This window comes from Schistocerca nitens, chromosome 11, assembly GCF_023898315.1.
Source record: "Schistocerca nitens isolate TAMUIC-IGC-003100 chromosome 11, iqSchNite1.1, whole genome shotgun sequence".
NCBI classification, from domain to species: domain Eukaryota; kingdom Metazoa; phylum Arthropoda; class Insecta; order Orthoptera; family Acrididae; genus Schistocerca; species Schistocerca nitens.
This window is the reverse complement of record NC_064624.1, coordinates 213,087,866-213,104,270: the sequence shown is the minus strand read 5'-3', so window position 1 is coordinate 213,104,270 and position 16,405 is coordinate 213,087,866. Positions and strand designations below refer to the sequence as shown.

The window sequence follows — 16,405 nt, the reverse complement described above, 5'->3', positions numbered from 1 at the left end:
ATCCATGCCCAAGGCAGGATTCGAAACTTCGACCGTAGCGGTAGCGTGGTTCCGGACTGAAGCGCCTAGAACCGCTCGGCCACAACGGCCGGCTGCGTAACAGTGATCTCTGACTGTTAACAATTAGCCGCCATTACGCGGTACGTTTAAAAATATTTTTTCACAGCACAATGTCTGATAGCCGGAGCGGAAGAAATTATGTGAAAATATTCAGTGAGATTAATTGAAGGAATCCTGTGAAATAATTTTATTAAAGCTCGTCTATTTTCTGTGACGGTAATAATTTCAGATCAGTGAACTGGAACTGAGTAATACTACGCTATTGCATTTACAGTAATTTGTAGGGAGCCTGGCGCTCGATAAAACATTATACGTAATTGGCAACCTACGAAATTCATTATTTTGCTTATTACATCTCTTTTGTATTTTTTTGAAAGCTAAACATAAAAACTAACTTGACTAAAAATTAGTAACAGATCACGGTAAATGAAAAGACAAACAGATTTAGTAGGAAAATGTTTCCTCTAAAAATGTATTAGTTGCACTTTTTTTTTTGAGAGATATAGTAGTGCGCAGAGGGGACGTGAGGCGGCAGAGCGGAGAGGGGTGCGCCGGCGGCAGTCAGCGCTCACCGGCCTCGTAGTGGACACACTTGTGGTTGTAGTAGTGGCAGAGGTTGTCGAAGCCGATCAGCTCGCCGTCGCACTTGGCCAGGATCTCGAACTTCCAGTCGTCGCACTCGGTCTCGCAGTCCGGCGGCACGGGCGACGTGTCGTTGCCCTCCGTGCGGTTCCCCGTCGCCGCCTCCGTCGCCGCCTCCGCGGCCGCGGCCGCCGCCTCCGGCGCCGCCTGCGTCGTCGCCGCCTTCAGCGAATCCGCTGGATCGACGTCGACCTGGTATGGAGGCGGCGGGTCGTTTGTACCCGACTTCGCCCTGCCGTCCGCCGGCGGGTCGTCTGCTGGAGCCCCATCTGCTGGAGCCTCGTCTGCTGGAGCGTCCTCTGGAGGCGGGTCCTGCGGCGCTGCCGCCGCCTCTGGAACGCGTAGCACCAGCGCCAGCAGAGCTGGAACCGACAGCGGCGTCCGTCCCGCCGTGAGGCGTCGCGGGCGTAAAGAGCCGGGGGGCGGGAGAGAGCGGAGGCGGGAGAGAGCGGAGGCGGGAGACAGTGGCAGCGGGAGAGAGCGGAGGCGGGAGACAGTGGAGGCGGGAGAGGGCGGAGGTGAGAGAGAGCGGAGGTGGGAGAGAGCGGAGGTGGGAGAGAGCGGAGGCGGGAGACAGTGGAGGTGGGAGAGAGCGGAGGCGGGAGAGAGCGGAGGCGGGAGACAGTGGAGGCGGGAGAGAGCGGAGGCGGGAGAGAGCGGAGGCGGGAGACAGTGGAGGCGGGAGAGAGCGGAGGTGGGAGAGAGCGGAGGCGGGAGAGAGCGGAGGCGGGAGAGAGCGGAGGCGGGAGACAGTGGAGGCGGGAGAGAGCGGAGGTGGGAGAGAGCGGAGGTGGGAGAGAGCGGAGGCGGGAGAGAGCGGAGGCGGGAGACAGTGGAGGCGGGAGAGAGCGGAGGTGGGAGAGAGCGGAGGCGGGAGAGAGCGGAGGCGGGAGACAGTGGAGGCGGGAGAGAGCGGAGGTGGGAGAGAGCGGAGGCGGGAGAGAGCGGAGGCGGGAGAGAGCGGAGGCGGGAGACAGTGGAGGCGGGAGAGAGCGGAGGTGAGAGAGAGCGGAGGCGGGAGAGAGCGGAGGCGGGAGAGAGCGGAGGCGGGAGACAGTGGAGGCGGGAGAGAGCGGAGGTGGGAGAGAGCGGAGGTGGGAGAGAGCGGAGGCGGGAGAGAGCGGAGGCGGGAGACAGTGGAGGCGGGAGAGAGCGGAGGTGGGAGAGAGCGGAGGCGGGAGAGAGCGGAGGCGGGAGAGAGCGGAGGCGGGAGACAGTGGAGGCGGGAGAGAGCGGAGGTGGGAGAGAGCGGAGGCGGGAGAGAGCGGAGGCGGGAGAGAGCGGAGGCGGGAGACAGTGGAGGCGGGAGAGAGCGGAGGTGGGAGAGAGCGGAGGCGGGAGAGAGCGGAGGCGGGAGAGAGCGGAGGCGGGAGACAGTGGAGGCGGGAGAGAGCGGAGGTGGGAGAGAGCGGAGGTGGGAGAGAGCGGAGGTGGGAGAGAGCGGAGGCGGGAGACAGTGGAGGCGGGAGAGAGCGGAGGTGGGAGAGAGCGGAGGCGGGAGAGAGCGGAGGCGGGAGAGAGCGGAGGCGGGAGACAGTGGAGGCGGGAGAGAGCGGAGGTGGGAGAGAGCGGAGGTGGGAGGGAGCGGAGGCGGGAGAGAGCGGAGGCGGGAGACAGTGGAGGCGGGAGAGAGCGGAGGCGGGAGAGAGCGGAGGCGAGAACTCAGAAGCGACGTCGGCAGGTCGGGGACGCAGGTGGCGGCGGAACAAACCGGCGGTCAAAGGGACGGGTTGTTCCGAAAGTTCTGTGCCGTCGGAAATCCGCCAAAGAAGCCACACATGTTGTAAGACAATTTTAAGCAGCGCAGCAGCAAAGAGGGTGCAACGAATGTCCTAAAACGTGTAGAGCTGCGGCTCCAGAATGGTGGGACGAATGTATCTTTGGTGCAAAGTTCAACACGAAAAGTAGTCTACTTCGCATATTTTCATACGCTTGTGTCGTACGGTATTATTTTTTTGGGTAATTCATCTGATTCAAAAAGGGTATTTTTGGCTCAAAAACGGGCTGTTCGAGCTATGTGTGGTGTAAGTTCGAGAACCTCTTGTCGACCCCTATTCAATAGTCTGGGAATTCTGACATTGCCCTCACAGTATGTATTTTCTTTAACCCCGTTTGTTGTTAGCAATATTAGCTTATTCACAAGAGTCGGCAGCTTTCACTCAGTTAATACTAGGCAGAAATCACATCTGCATGTGGAATGCACTTCCTTGACTCTTGTGCAGAAAGGAGTGTACTATTCTGCTGCATCCATTTTCAATAAGCCACCACAAGAACTCAAAAATCTTAGCAGTAGCCCAAACGCTTTTAAGTCTAAACTGAAGAGTTTCCTCATGGCTCACTCCTTCTATTCTGTCGAGGAGCTCCTGGAAGAGCTGAAAAATTAAGCAAATTCCAATGTCACATTGTTGATTTTCTTTATTTAAACTTACGAATTGTCGCCTGAATAGGTTTCTTATCTTTCATTTTATCTGTTTCTACTATCGTGTTACAATTTCATGTATTGACTCGTTCCATGACCATGGAGACTTCTTAATTTGGTCCCACGGAACAATAAATACATAAATAAATTCTGATGAGGCGCCGGTCGGTGCCGACAACTATAGTAGTGAGGTGGGAGTAACGCACGCGACTTTTTGTTGCAGAAGAGGGCGGAGCCGTATGTGAAGGCAGCGAAGCTGCACGCTCGTCTGCCGGAGTCGAATTTTTTTGTTGTAACAATGTAAGTGCGTGAAGATACGGGGTTTGGAACTTTAATAGTGGCAATTTACAGCTCGTACAAAATAGATACGTGTTTCAAAGTTTTAGTGACCTTCAAAGTAGTCACCAGCGTTGTGTATAACCCGCTGCCAGCGATGTGGAAGTCGTAGGATACTGTTAGCAGTGCCAGTTGTGTTGACAATTCGAAAGGCACGGTGTGCTGCCCGACGAATTTGTAGCAGTTCTGAAGCGAATGCCGTGCAGTGCTTCCTTCACTTAAGAAATCGAGTTGAACTCTCGAGGGCTAAAGTCAGGGGAATGCAGTAGGTGGTAAAGCACTTAGCAGCCCCATCAGTCAATCAAACCAATAACAGCTCGGACTGTATGTGCTTCAGCATTGTCCTGCAAAATGATGGTCAGGTCCTGCAGAAAGTGTCATCACTTCTGTCTCTATGTTCTTCATTTTTGGAACACGACCTACGACCAGGTTAGAGGCACAGGGATAAAGTGCAGGGAGCGAAAGGCTGATTACAATTTGTAGAGAAACCAGAAGGCAGTTATGAGTGGAGTGGCATGAAAGGGAAGCAGTGGTTGAGAAGGGAGTGAGAGAGGGTACTAGCGCCTATCCGCAGTGTTATTCAATCTGCATACTGAGCAAGCACTAAAGGAAACAAAAGGAAAATCTGGAGTAGCGCCAAAAATGCATGAAAGGAAACAAAAACTTTGAGGTTTGCAAACGACATTGTAATTCTGTCAGAGACAGCAAAGCACCTGGAAGAACAGTTGAACGGAATGGACAGCGTCTTGAAACGAGGATATAAGACGGAAACCAACAAAAGCAAAACGAGGATAATGGAATGTAGTCGAATTAAATCAGGTGAGACTGAAGGAATTAGATCAGGAAATGACACGCTTATAGTAGTAAAGGAGTTTTGCTATTTGGGAAGCATAATTACTGATGACGGTCGAACTAAAGAGGATATAAAATGTAGACTGGCTATGGCAAGGAAAGCATTTCTCAAGAACAGAAATTTGGTTTGGTAACATCGAGTGTAGATTTAAGTATCAGGAAGTCCTTTCTGAAAGTATTTGTATTGAGTGTAGCCATGTATGGAAGTGAAACATGGAGGATAAGTAGTTTGGACAAGAAGAGAATAGAAGCTTTCGAAATGTGGTGCTACAGAAGAATGCTGAAGATTAGATGGGTAGATCACATAACTAATGGGGAGGTACTGAATAGAACTGGTGAGAAGAGTTGATAGGGATTACCAATTGGAGGGCTGCGTGGAGGCTGAAGATCGTAGATGGAGACCAAAAGATGAATAACTGAGCAGATTCAGAAGGATGTAGGTTGCAGTAGGTACTGGGAGTTGAAGAAGCTTGCACAGGATAGAGAAGCATGGAGAGCTGCATCAAACCAGTTTCTGGACTGCAGATCACAACAAATCATTGGTTAGTTCAGTATGAGCTGCGAGTATAAAATTAATCTTAAGACTGGCCATTAATCTACGGAAAGACTCAAATAAGTCTGCTTGTAATGTAAACGTGACAACAATGACGCACAAAAGAAAAATATAGCAGCAGATGTGTTCGAAAGAAGCTGTAAATTAGCATTTCCTATAATTGTCATTTCCACAAAATGCTCATACTTTGAGATGTCACGTCACGAAGAGTGAAACAAATAACGGAAACAGAACTGAAAGCGTCTCAGAATGTAGAAGGCTGCCGTGGAATTAGTTACGACGGCCAACTGCGTGCTCTGCAGAACATCTAGAGAAAGAATACAGAGAAAAATACCAGGTCCCAAGAGAGGTGGAGAGAGGCGGATGCGAAGGCCTAGGGAAGAACTGTACCGGAACATGAGAACAACATCCGGGGAAATCAGACTCGAAAGGGCAAGGTTTGCCGGACATGTAGTTAGGTTGGTGCGGACAGAGTGACGGAGAGAGTGTGGGAAACAACAGGAAGGACAGGGGGAAAGACAGGAACCGAGTGGGTCGTTGAACTTCGGAAGGACTGGATGGAATTGCGGATCGAGGTCGGAGGAAAGGAAAGTTGGAGGAACAAATATACACCGACCAATATGCCGGAGATCAACGACAGAGAGGAATACAGGAAAAGATTAGAGTGTGACCAGTGGAGCGGAGAGGAGAAAAGGACACTGAAGATCTCCGGAGAAGTGCGAGAGAGAAGAAAAAGAGTGAAGAGGTTCTGGGAGAAGAAGAGAAAATTGCAGTCCTCGAAGGCGCTACCTGTGGTCCTGCAGAGGCCGTAACGCAAGAAGAAGAAGAAGAAGAAGAATGGGAGTCTCCGAGCAGCTCGGTGTTTGGGGTGGGTGGTTGCAGATCCACACGTGGAATTGTGAAAGTCGCAGAATGACGAGGAGGCCAAGATTTTCATTTCCATCCACAGGTCGCCAACGTCTCCCCCGAAGATGTTCGGCCCTCATATTACGTGGCAGTGGGTGTAACGTGCTAAAACGTGAAGCACGAAATTATCAAGTTTCAAGATTAATATAAACGCAGCTGGTCTTTCACATCCGCATTCACTCTGTTCGTTGTAATGTTCGTTACTGTTTCACACTCTTCGTTTAGCTCCTTCACATCTAGAGTCGTAAATGCCGAAAATCGAGAATCTCGCAGGAGCTATGTCGGGCAATTCGATCATTGCTAAAAAGTCGCCGAATGCTTTCACTACTCGCATCCGTTCAACAGGGCGAGACGCGACAGCTACCATTAACAGACTGGCGGACTACAGCGTACCTGCCATACGTAGGTCGCTTTTCTGAGTACAGGAAAAAAGGTCACGTTCTGGGGCGTGTATTGTCTCTGTCGAGGATGAACCAAAGACGCCGGCACGCACGCGACGTTTCGGTAGCCAGGGACGTCTTCAGAGCTCTGCGCAGCACGTCTGGGGCATACAGTCGTAGTGGCTCGCGGACTGTCGACCCACTACTCCGGGGGAGACGCTTTTCAGTTGGGGAGTTACGAAGTGCACGAGCAATACTTAAGAAGTGATCGACGCGGGCAGGGTGGCCGAAGCGAAATGCTGGCGCCTCCAGAGAACGCGACAGAAACAGTCCCGCAGGAAGAGGTATCTCATTCAGCGCCAAACACTTGCTTCATAAAATAGTTTCGGAACGACGAAATTCGTCACGGCCTCTGCACAGTTCATTCATTTCACCTGAACTCTGTCGAATGTGGTTACAAAATAAAACATATGCTTCGTATAGAAACCAGATGGCAGTTATAAGAGTCGAGGGACACGAAAAGGAAGCAGCAAATAGCAAAACTCCTTTACTACTGGGACACGAAAAGGAAGCAGTGGTTGGGATGGGAGTGAGACAGGGTTGTAGCCTCTCCCCGATGTTATTCAATCTGTATATTGAGCAAGCAGTGAAGGAAACAAAAGAAAAATTCGGAGTAGGTATTAAAATCCTTGGAGAAGAAATAAAAACTTTGAGGTTCGGCGATGACATTGTAATTCTGTCAGAGACAGCAAAAGACTGGGAAGAGCAGTTGAACGGAATGGATAGTGTCTTGAAAGGAGGGTATAAGATGAACATCAACAAAAGCAAAACGAGGGTAATGGAATGTAGGCGAATTAAATCGGGTGATGCTGAGGGAATTAGATTAGGAAATGAGACACTTAAAGTAGTAAAGGAGTTTTTCTATTTGGGGAGCAAAATAACTGATGATGGTCGAAGTAGAGAGGATATAAAATGTAACTGGCAATGGCAAGGAAATCGTTTCTCAAGAAGAGAAATTTGTTAACATCGAATATAGATTTAAGTGTCAGGAAGTTGTTTCTGAAAGTATTTGTATGGAGTGTAGCAATGTATGGAAGTGAAACATGGACGATAAATAGTTTGGACAAGAAGCGAATAGAAGCTTTCGAAATGTGGTGCTACAGAAGAATGCTGAAGATTAGATGGGTAGATCACATAACTAATGAGGAGGTATAGAACAGAATTGGGGAGAAGAGACGTTTGTGGCACAACTTGACTAGAAGAAGGGATCGGTTGGTAGGACATGTTCTGAGGCATCAAGGGATCGCCAATTTAGTACTGGAGGGCATCGTGGAGGGGAAAAATCGTAAGGGCGACCAAGAGATGAATACACTAAGCAGATTCAGAGCGATGTAGGTTGCAGTAGGTACTGGGAGATGAAGAAGCTTGCACAGGATAGAGTAGCATGGACAGCTGCATCAAACCAGTCTCAGGACTGAAGATCACAACAACAACAACAACAAAAAGAATAAGGCAGTTAAGTACCAGCGTACAGAGAAAAAAAAAGATAGGTGAGGGGGGGGGGGGGGGGGAGGGAATTAACCAGTGTGATTTTACAAATCTCACAGAGTGTGGGGGAGAGATTTCGGCGAAGGCAATGAATTTTCGCGAATATCACATTACATTTTCGTGAGGATACAATATCTCGACGTACTGCGTGCAAAAGCCAGCACTCTGAAGTTGAGTGAGAAATGATCTGCTGACTATAAGCAAAGAGCGTTTCTTACTCCCGGTTTGTTACAAGCAGGTAGGCGTATGTAACGCCACTCTGTCACCCTCATGTTTTCTCCGTACAGGCAGAAGTCGCCAGCGATCCGCGACCCCGACTTTTTGAAGCGACCTGCACGGTGACGTGGGTTCAGGTCCCAGGTGCCCCACACTGCAACCGTTCACCCTGGTAAGCGGTCGTTGGCAAGTAATTGATAAAAAAAAAAAAAGGTTCGAGTTTTGTGTGACGCTCAACAGCATTAAAAAAGCTCATCAACAGCCCGGTAGCATGGTGTAAAGGATAGGATGACAGCTTACTTGCGCAGGAGGTTGTGAGTTCGATCCTCGTCAGCTGTAGCAAAGGCGACCGGAACAGACGCGGGTTTGAAGTGACGGAAAGCTCGGCGGGAGCCGCGGAGCGGCCCGCGAACGACAACACAACGGCAGAGGACGGACACGAACGACGTAGGACAGAACCGACAACGACAAGCCCGAGACGACACAGGAACAAGAAAACCTAACAACCGCGTCCACTCGTACACAGAACAAGAAAGTAAATAAGCTGTCTGAGACGAGCCGATGTCTCCAGAGATTAGACTCGCTGGCAGGTCGCATAGAGTAAATACCTCTGGAGTGAGCATTCACATGCGCAGAACAGATTTTGCGTTGTGAACATACATTGCCGGCCTGGTCACGTGTTCTCGGGACGTCTTGTGCTTGTCCGTATAGCGCCCTGTATGTTTAGAATGTCACTGCATCCCTAGTACAGACGGATTCTTTTCGTACGTGTCGTGGATTATTTATGCATGTTGCGCAGATATTTTAACAGTATCCATTTGATACCGGGAATAAACCAGCTACGTAACTTTTAAGGGAAAGTGATATTACACTCAGCTTCTTTGCGATAGGTGTCATAGTTCAGATGCACTCGAGTTTTGGTAGTTTTTGGTATGATACCGCACTTTATAGTATTACAGAGCCTGACGTACATTTTTGCAGTGGTAGTCCTGCAAAACGACTTGACAGTACTTTAGTACTTTTGCAACTGTCCGAAAAACACCTAATTTGCCACACATTAGCGATTACATACATCCCTGCTAATTCGTCCTTTTTTTCTGCTATTTATGGGTATTTATTTTCTCGTTTTTGCGACCTAAATTTTTCTTACTGGTGACACTTTGAAGTATTTATTTAACGCATTTTACGTACTTGCTCCCAGTTTATTAAATAAATAGTAGACTGAGTAAGAAGGGGGAAAAAAGGCGATCTGAGAATAAATGTACTGTAAAGCAAATACAGTTGGTCATGTAACAGTCAACCCATATAACAGCATTAAGGGAAGTGGAAAGTGACACAAACGAAATAGTTTGGGGACATGTTTACTAATATTTTACGCTTCTTAATCAAATGGTGAAGAAAGTAAATTGAAGGCAAAATACACCAAAGAAGATGAATGTTTAGTTTTATTAGCTACACTATTGTGTTTTTTATTTGATTTGTGCAGAAAACGTATTTAAGCTGAATGCAGAAATTGGTAGTAGCTACTGTGGAAAATTAAAAATGGTTGGTATAGCATCTACCTTCAGCCACACACGTCCAAATTTTTCTCTGTCTAAACATTCCTCTTCAAAGTGTTTTGAACATACTTTGGAATATTTTATGGGCATAAAATTACTCCTCCTTATTTCCTGGAGCCACATCTTTACTCGTTGTTCATCCTTTGGGAAACTAAAATATAAATCTCACATAATCACTCTCCATGTCCTAGACACGCTTAACATGGACATGGTCTCCTACTGTAACTTCATAGTAAACAGAAAGCTTTGGACACACATATTATACGAAGACGATTACAGACTCCCACTATATTGAATTTATCTGTCTCCCGTCTTTCAAATCTATATACATAATCGACAAGTGACTGATAAATTCATGGAACATAGTATTTGCTGAAACAACTAACCATTCCCTTTCCTTTTCCACTAGCAACTTTACGAGAGGAAGCGATTGTTTGTAAGCTTTTGTACGAGCCGTAATATCTATTATATAGTCATAAAACCGTAGAAAAATAGGTCTACAGAATCAAGCCTTAATTATAATGCGTCTCGAAATTTTTTTACTATCCCTCCTTTGACATATTTTTCTTTGCATCTTCAGCAACAACAGTAATTCACCATCGCTATTACACTATCAACAAACGGTGAAAACACAACAAAAACTCTTGATATTATAAACTTCAAACTCTGCGGAAAGCACACACGCACAGCGAAGTCCCGAAAACACGTGACAATCCTGGTTTAATGTTGACAACATGCGCAGAACGCAATGCTCACTCCAGAGACATTTACTCTGGCAGGGCTTTTTTTCCCTTTATTGTTATTTTAATACCTGAACAATCAGGTAGGCTGTCAGCGGCATGCTACGCCGCTCTTCTGTCATAGTGTTGACAATAACAGAACACAGAATGGAGAATCAGAATGAACATAGTGAAGGGCAAAAAAATAGTGGTCACAGATACACAAAAAACACGGAGCCGTTCACACTCGACGATAACGACACTGAAAACACGTTGACACAGCGCACATAACACTGATGAAGCCGACGGCACAAGTGAACGTAGAAGCGTGACGGCGGACACTAAAAACACAAAACGACGTCACACACACGAGACACCGATGGCGACGATCTCCGGCGCGCGAAAGTCCACGTAGCGTGTGCGAGTCCGGGGACCTGCCAAGAGGGGAAGAAGGGTGGAGAGGGGAGAACAAAGATGCCAATGGCTGAGGAGATGGGAGGAGGAGTAGAGGGACGGGGGAGGGGAGGCCCGGGGAGGGAGTGGGGAGAAAGGGACGAGGGAGGGAGGGTGCCCAAAGGAACAGACACAGGAAGAGGGAGGGAGGATCAAGGTTGATAGGAGGGGTAGATGGAGGGGAGGAGGACATAGTCAGGGAGGGGGAGCTGGCGGAAGCCACCTTGGGAGAGGGTAAGGAGAGTGGAGAGATGGAGACCGGGTGGGACGTGGGAATACAGGCGCGGCAGCGGGCGGGGGTGGGAGAGGATGGGCGAGACGAGCGGGTGAGGAGGATCGAGTTTGCGGGAGGTGTACAGGATTTGTATCCTTTCAAGGAAAAGGAGGAGGTGGGGGAACGGGATGAGATCGTACAGGATCCGCATGGGGGAGGGGAGACGGATGTGATAGGCGAGGCGGAGAGCATGGAGTTCAAGGATTTGAAAATGGTAGGGGGGGGTGGAGATCCAGGCCGGATGGGTGTAACAAAGGATAGGGCGGATGAGGGATTTATGTGTGGAGTATGGTGGAGGGGTCCAGACCCCACGTACGGCCGGAAAGGAGCTCGTGGAGACGGTCGGGAGCGTGCCTCGGCTCGGATTGTCCAGAGATGGGGGGTCCAGGAGAGTCGACGGTCGAGGGTGACGCCAAGGTATTTAAGGGTGGGGGTGAGGGCGATAGGACAGCCATAGATGGTGAGATAGAAATCAAGGAGGCGGAAGGAAGGGGTGGTTTTGCCTACAATGATCGCCTGGGTTTTGGAGGGATTGACCTCGAGCAACCACTGGTTGCACCAAGCGGTGAACCGGTCAAGATGGGATTGGAGAAGGTGTTGGGAGCGCTGAATTGGGGGCGAGGGCAAGGAAGGCCGTGTCATCGGCAAACTGGAGAAGGTGGACGGGGGGCTACGGCGGCGGCATGTCTGCCGTGTACAATAGGTACGGAAGGGGGGAGAGGACGGAGCCTTGGGGCACACCGGTGGAGGGGAAAAAGGTGTAGGAGTCGGTATTATGGATGGTGACGTAGGAAAGACAGTGGGAGAGAAAGGAGCCGATCAGACGGACGTAGTTAATGGGAAGGGCCAAGGTTTGGAGCTCGAAGAGGAGACCGGAATGCCAAATGCGGTCATGCTCGTTCGAGGTCCAGGGAGAGGAAGATTGCGGAGCGACGGGAATTAAGCTGGTCAGAAAGGAGATGAGTGAGGTGAAGGACAAGGTCGTCGGAAGAGAAGGACGGCCGAAAGCCACACTGGGTAACGGGAAGGAGGCGGTGCTGGCGGAGATGCTGGTGGATGCGGCAGGTGAGGATGGATCCCAGGACCTTGCTGAAGACCGAGGTAAGGCTGATGGGATGGTAGGAGGAGACGGCGGACGGCGGTTTGCCAGGTTTAAGGAACATCAGGATACGGGAGGTTTCCACAGGTCGGGGTAGTAACCGGTGGAGAGGACTACAATGTAGAGCCTGGCCAGGGTGGAGAGGAAAGAGACAGGAGCTTCACGAAGGTGGCGGTAGGTGACACGATCGTGACCAGGAGCGGTGTTGCGTTTTGTGCGGAGTGTAGCAATGAGATCCTGTGTAGTGATAGGGGCATTGAGTTCTGTGTGTGCAATGTTGTCCAAGTACTGGAAACCAGGAGCGAGGGGAGGGACAGAGGGGTCAGTTCGATCGCGGACATCCGGGAAGAGGGAGTAATCGAACTGGGGATCGTCGGGGATGGAAAAGACATGGGAGAGGTAAGAGGCAAAGTGATTGGCCTTACTAAGGGTGTCAGGGAAGGGGTGATCATCACGGAGAAGAGGATAGTAGGGGGAGGGTTTAGTTCCGGTAAGGCGACGGAAGGCTGACCAGAACTTGGACGAGTTGATACGTAGGGTAGCATTTAACCGGGTGCATGTCTGCCGCCAGTCCCGGCGTTTCTTAGCCGCGAGCAAATTACGAATGTGTCGCTGGAGTTGCCGGTGGCGTCGTAGTGTGTCCGGGTCACGCATGCAGAGGAAGGCACGGTAGAGACAGCGTGATTCACGGAGGAGGAGGACAGCCTGTGGGGGTAAGGTAGGACGGTGGGGGTGGATGGCGACAGTAGGGACGTGGGCCTCCACGGCCTCAGACAAGGTCTGCTGGAGAAAGGAGGTGGCATGGGTTACATCGTCAGGGTGGCGGTAGGTGAAGGGGTGGCTATCGACCTGGGTGGAGAGGGTATCCCGGTAGGCATTCCATTTGGCACAGGAATAGTCATGGACGTACTTTGGGGGAGGGTCATTACGAGGGTCGGGGCGGGGGCGACGACCGTCTGAAACGGTGAGGAGGACAGGGAGATGGTCGCTACCAAGAGACTCCAGGACATCCACCGTTATGCGGCCAAGGAGGTTAGGGGAGGAAAGGATAACATCGGGAGTGAAGTTGGATTCGGGATGGGTGTGCTGGGGGACGGGGATGAGGTAGCCTTGAAGGAACCGATGCCACCGTCGTAACTGGGCGGCGGAGCGACTATGGATGTTGAGGTCGGCGGCGATCACGTAGGAGGAGAAGGTACGGTCGATGTGGGAGAGGAAGTCGAAGGGAAGAGGGGCGTTAGGGCGGACATAGATGGTGGCGCAGGTGACGGTAAGGCCGGGGAAGAAGAGACTAAGGATCAGCTGTTCGGTGGGGTCGGGAAGGAGAGGTTGGAGCCGAACGTGGATCTGGCGGTGGTGACCAATGGCAACTCCGCCACGCGCAATTGGGAGGGGGTTATCGGAGCGGTGAAGGAAGTAGGTCGAAGTGTGGACGGTGTGGTGGGGTTGGAGGAAGGTTTCATTGAGGAGGAAGGCATCCACACGGTGGGTGGCAAGGGTGTGCAGGAAGAGGTTCTTGTTGGCGGGAAGGGAACGGATATTGTTGAAAAGGATACAGTGCTGTCGCGCCATGACAGGGATTTAGACAAGGGTGTCGAGACGGGGAAGGTGATGTGGGCCGGGTTGTGGGAGTAGGTGGCGTACATTTTTAGGTGGAAAATGGAACGGGCAGCGAGGGAGACCTGTTGAAGGGTGTGAGGGCGCTGGAAAGGGTGGACGTTTTGTAGGACAAAGGTTCTGGCAGGGCGAGAGTCAGGCGCTTAAATACACGCTGGGGGGCGCCGCTATTGGCCGCTGGAACCACGTGTTCCAGTGTGGCGCCCTCACACTAAATGCGGGCTGAACGGCGAGACGGCGCAGAGACCTCTAGGGGTCTTCGACGTTCGCGACGTCTGGCGGCGCGCCCTACCAGAGTATCATTAGTTTTATTCAATTAATTCGTTTCAATGTAATTTTCTATTTCTATTCCTTTGTCACATTTTAATCAGCACACGAAGTTTTTGATTTGTTTCATTTTTTCTTCGTATCATTCTTTTCCCAATCGGAAATTTTGTCAATATGAATTTGATTATATTTATCTATTATAATATTCAGTTACTTGAAAATCAGTTAAAAAACAAAAGACGAAATAATCTCTTTCTGCTTGTGTAATGACGTAAGAAATGTTTTCATGTTACCAGATCTGCGATAATCGTTATACAAACATTTGAATCGCAGACTAAATACCTGTTACATTATGTACAAAATAACGAAGGTGAAAACTGAAGTCAAAGATGGGTTTAAAAGTAAAACGAAATGAGAAATGGATATGACGAACGTAACAATGTGGACACTGACACTGATAAAATAAAAGAAATTAAATCGTAATTAGCACACAAAATTAACTGAAATCTCGTGAACAAAGATTTCAGGTGGGGAATGAATGACAGGAGGAAAAGTGACAGCCGGCCGCGGTGGTCTAGCGGTTCTAGGCGCTCAGTCCGGAACCGCGCGACTGCTACGGTCGCAGGTTCGAATCCTGCCTCGGGCATGGGTGTGTGTGTGATGTCCTTAGGTTAGTTAGGTTTAAGTAGTTCTAAGTTCTAGGGGACTGATGACCACAGATGTAAAGTCCCATAGTGCTCAGTGCCATTTGATCCTTTTTTCTTTTTTTTTTTTGAAAAGTGACAGCAAATGGAGAAGTCGATATTACGATAAAAATTTTGTGACAAAAGAATGGAATTAAAAATTACATTTAAATGAAAAAGCTTTTTTGCCACTACAATACTGAAGCCATAGTCACAGTACATAATTTTTTTTTTTTTAAAGAAAGTGATACGTTACCGGTTTCGACGAGCTACGTCGTCATTTTCAAATGTTGAAACGTCAGTTGGGGAATATATAATGGGAATTATGACCACATATCTGAGAAAAATTACGAGAAATAATGACGCCAGTTAACTGAGGCGCCAATGGCACAACCGAATCACTACAAGTTGAGCCTACGGTTGCCCAAACGTTCATTGCATGTCGCAATGTAGAACAGATAAAAACTGCAACGTGGTGAAATTTGCCAAGAATTCTTGCGATGTGTCGTGCTGTGACGCATCCATGGTATGGACGAGAAGTGCGCCAGTCCTACATGAAAGTACGCTGTGTTCTGAGGTTCTTTTCTCGGAACATAGTAAAATTGTGTGCTGTATTGCTTACGGAAACTTGCTGTGCTCGACACACTTGCGACTTGTGAATTTATATCTGCCATACGATCGTTGAGTCACAGCAGGACACATAGCAGGAATTCTCGGCAAATTTCACCACGGTGTAGTTTTTATCTACCCTACATTGGGACACGCAGCGAACGTCTGGGCAACCGTAGGCACAACTTGTAGTGACTCGGTTGTTGGACGGTCGCCCCAATTGCCTGGCGTCATTATTTCTCGCAATTTTTGCCAGATGTATGGTCATAATTACCATTATATATTCTCCAACTGATGTTTTTACGTTTGAAAATGGCGACGTAGTTCGATGAAAGTGGTAATGTAAACCGTTCTTTTTAAAGGAAAAAATTTATGTAGTGTGACTATCGTTTCGTTTCATCATTGTACTGTCAAGTAAACTTTTAAATTATATTTTAGTCACAGTCATGTCAGAATATAGAAACATTTAAATGAATTAATTGAATAAAAATGATGACCAGTGTCATGTCGATAAAGATTTAAAAATAAAGAAATACTTACTAACCGTTATGAGATTCGAACCCAGAACCAGATGCATGGGAAGCTGTTACCCTCTCCATTACCTCAGGCAAACATGTTACATGATGCAACTTATTTAGCGCTATTATGACAGAAAATTCGTATTTTTTTCCGTCAGTTACTCGGAAACGGTGTGGTTGCATCACCCACCGTACACACAGTTTCAGAAAGCCCGCGTCACCGCTGGGGCCCTCTTTCTCGTCGGCTAAACACGTGCCGCGCGGGGTAACCGCGCGGTCTGGGCACCTTGCCGCGGTTCGACGGCTCCCCTCGTCTCCCCCCGGCCACCCGTCGGTGGTTCGAGTCCTCCCTCGGGGGCACGGGTGTGTGTGTTGTCCTTAACGTGTTAGTTCCAGTTAGGTTAGAAGAAGGCCGCTGCAGCCGCGGTTTTTCTCCAGCAGCAGTAGTTTATACATTATGACGCGGTACCACACCCAGAAAACTTTTATGTCCACTGACTACGCAATCGTATCAGGTTAAGTAGTGTGCACTGTCTGTCTCTTGAGCCCCTACCACCACGGCACAGCGCGTCCCCAGGGGATACGGCGTTCACACATGAAGGGTAGCTGCGAATACAACGAATAAGCAGTCGCGGACAGCCGGTGGGGAGCTGACGATGGCGTGGTGAACCATCCCTGTTTCTTCTTCTCTTACT

At 49.4% G+C, this 16,405-nt stretch overlaps 1 protein-coding gene across 1 annotated transcript in view; it reads right to left on the bottom strand.

The window, feature by feature from the left end:
• Window positions 1-621: 621 nt before the first annotated feature.
• Window positions 622-16,405, bottom strand: part of LOC126212799 (fibrous sheath CABYR-binding protein-like) — a 199,260-nt gene continuing 183,476 nt past the window's right edge. The window contains exons 6-7 of the mRNA XM_049940200.1: window positions 865-1,064; window positions 622-816 (exon numbers count right to left, since the gene is read on the bottom strand). Of these exons, the coding sequence (XP_049796157.1) occupies window positions 622-816; window positions 865-1,064 (395 nt within the window). The remainder of the gene's footprint in view (window positions 817-864; window positions 1,065-16,405) is intronic.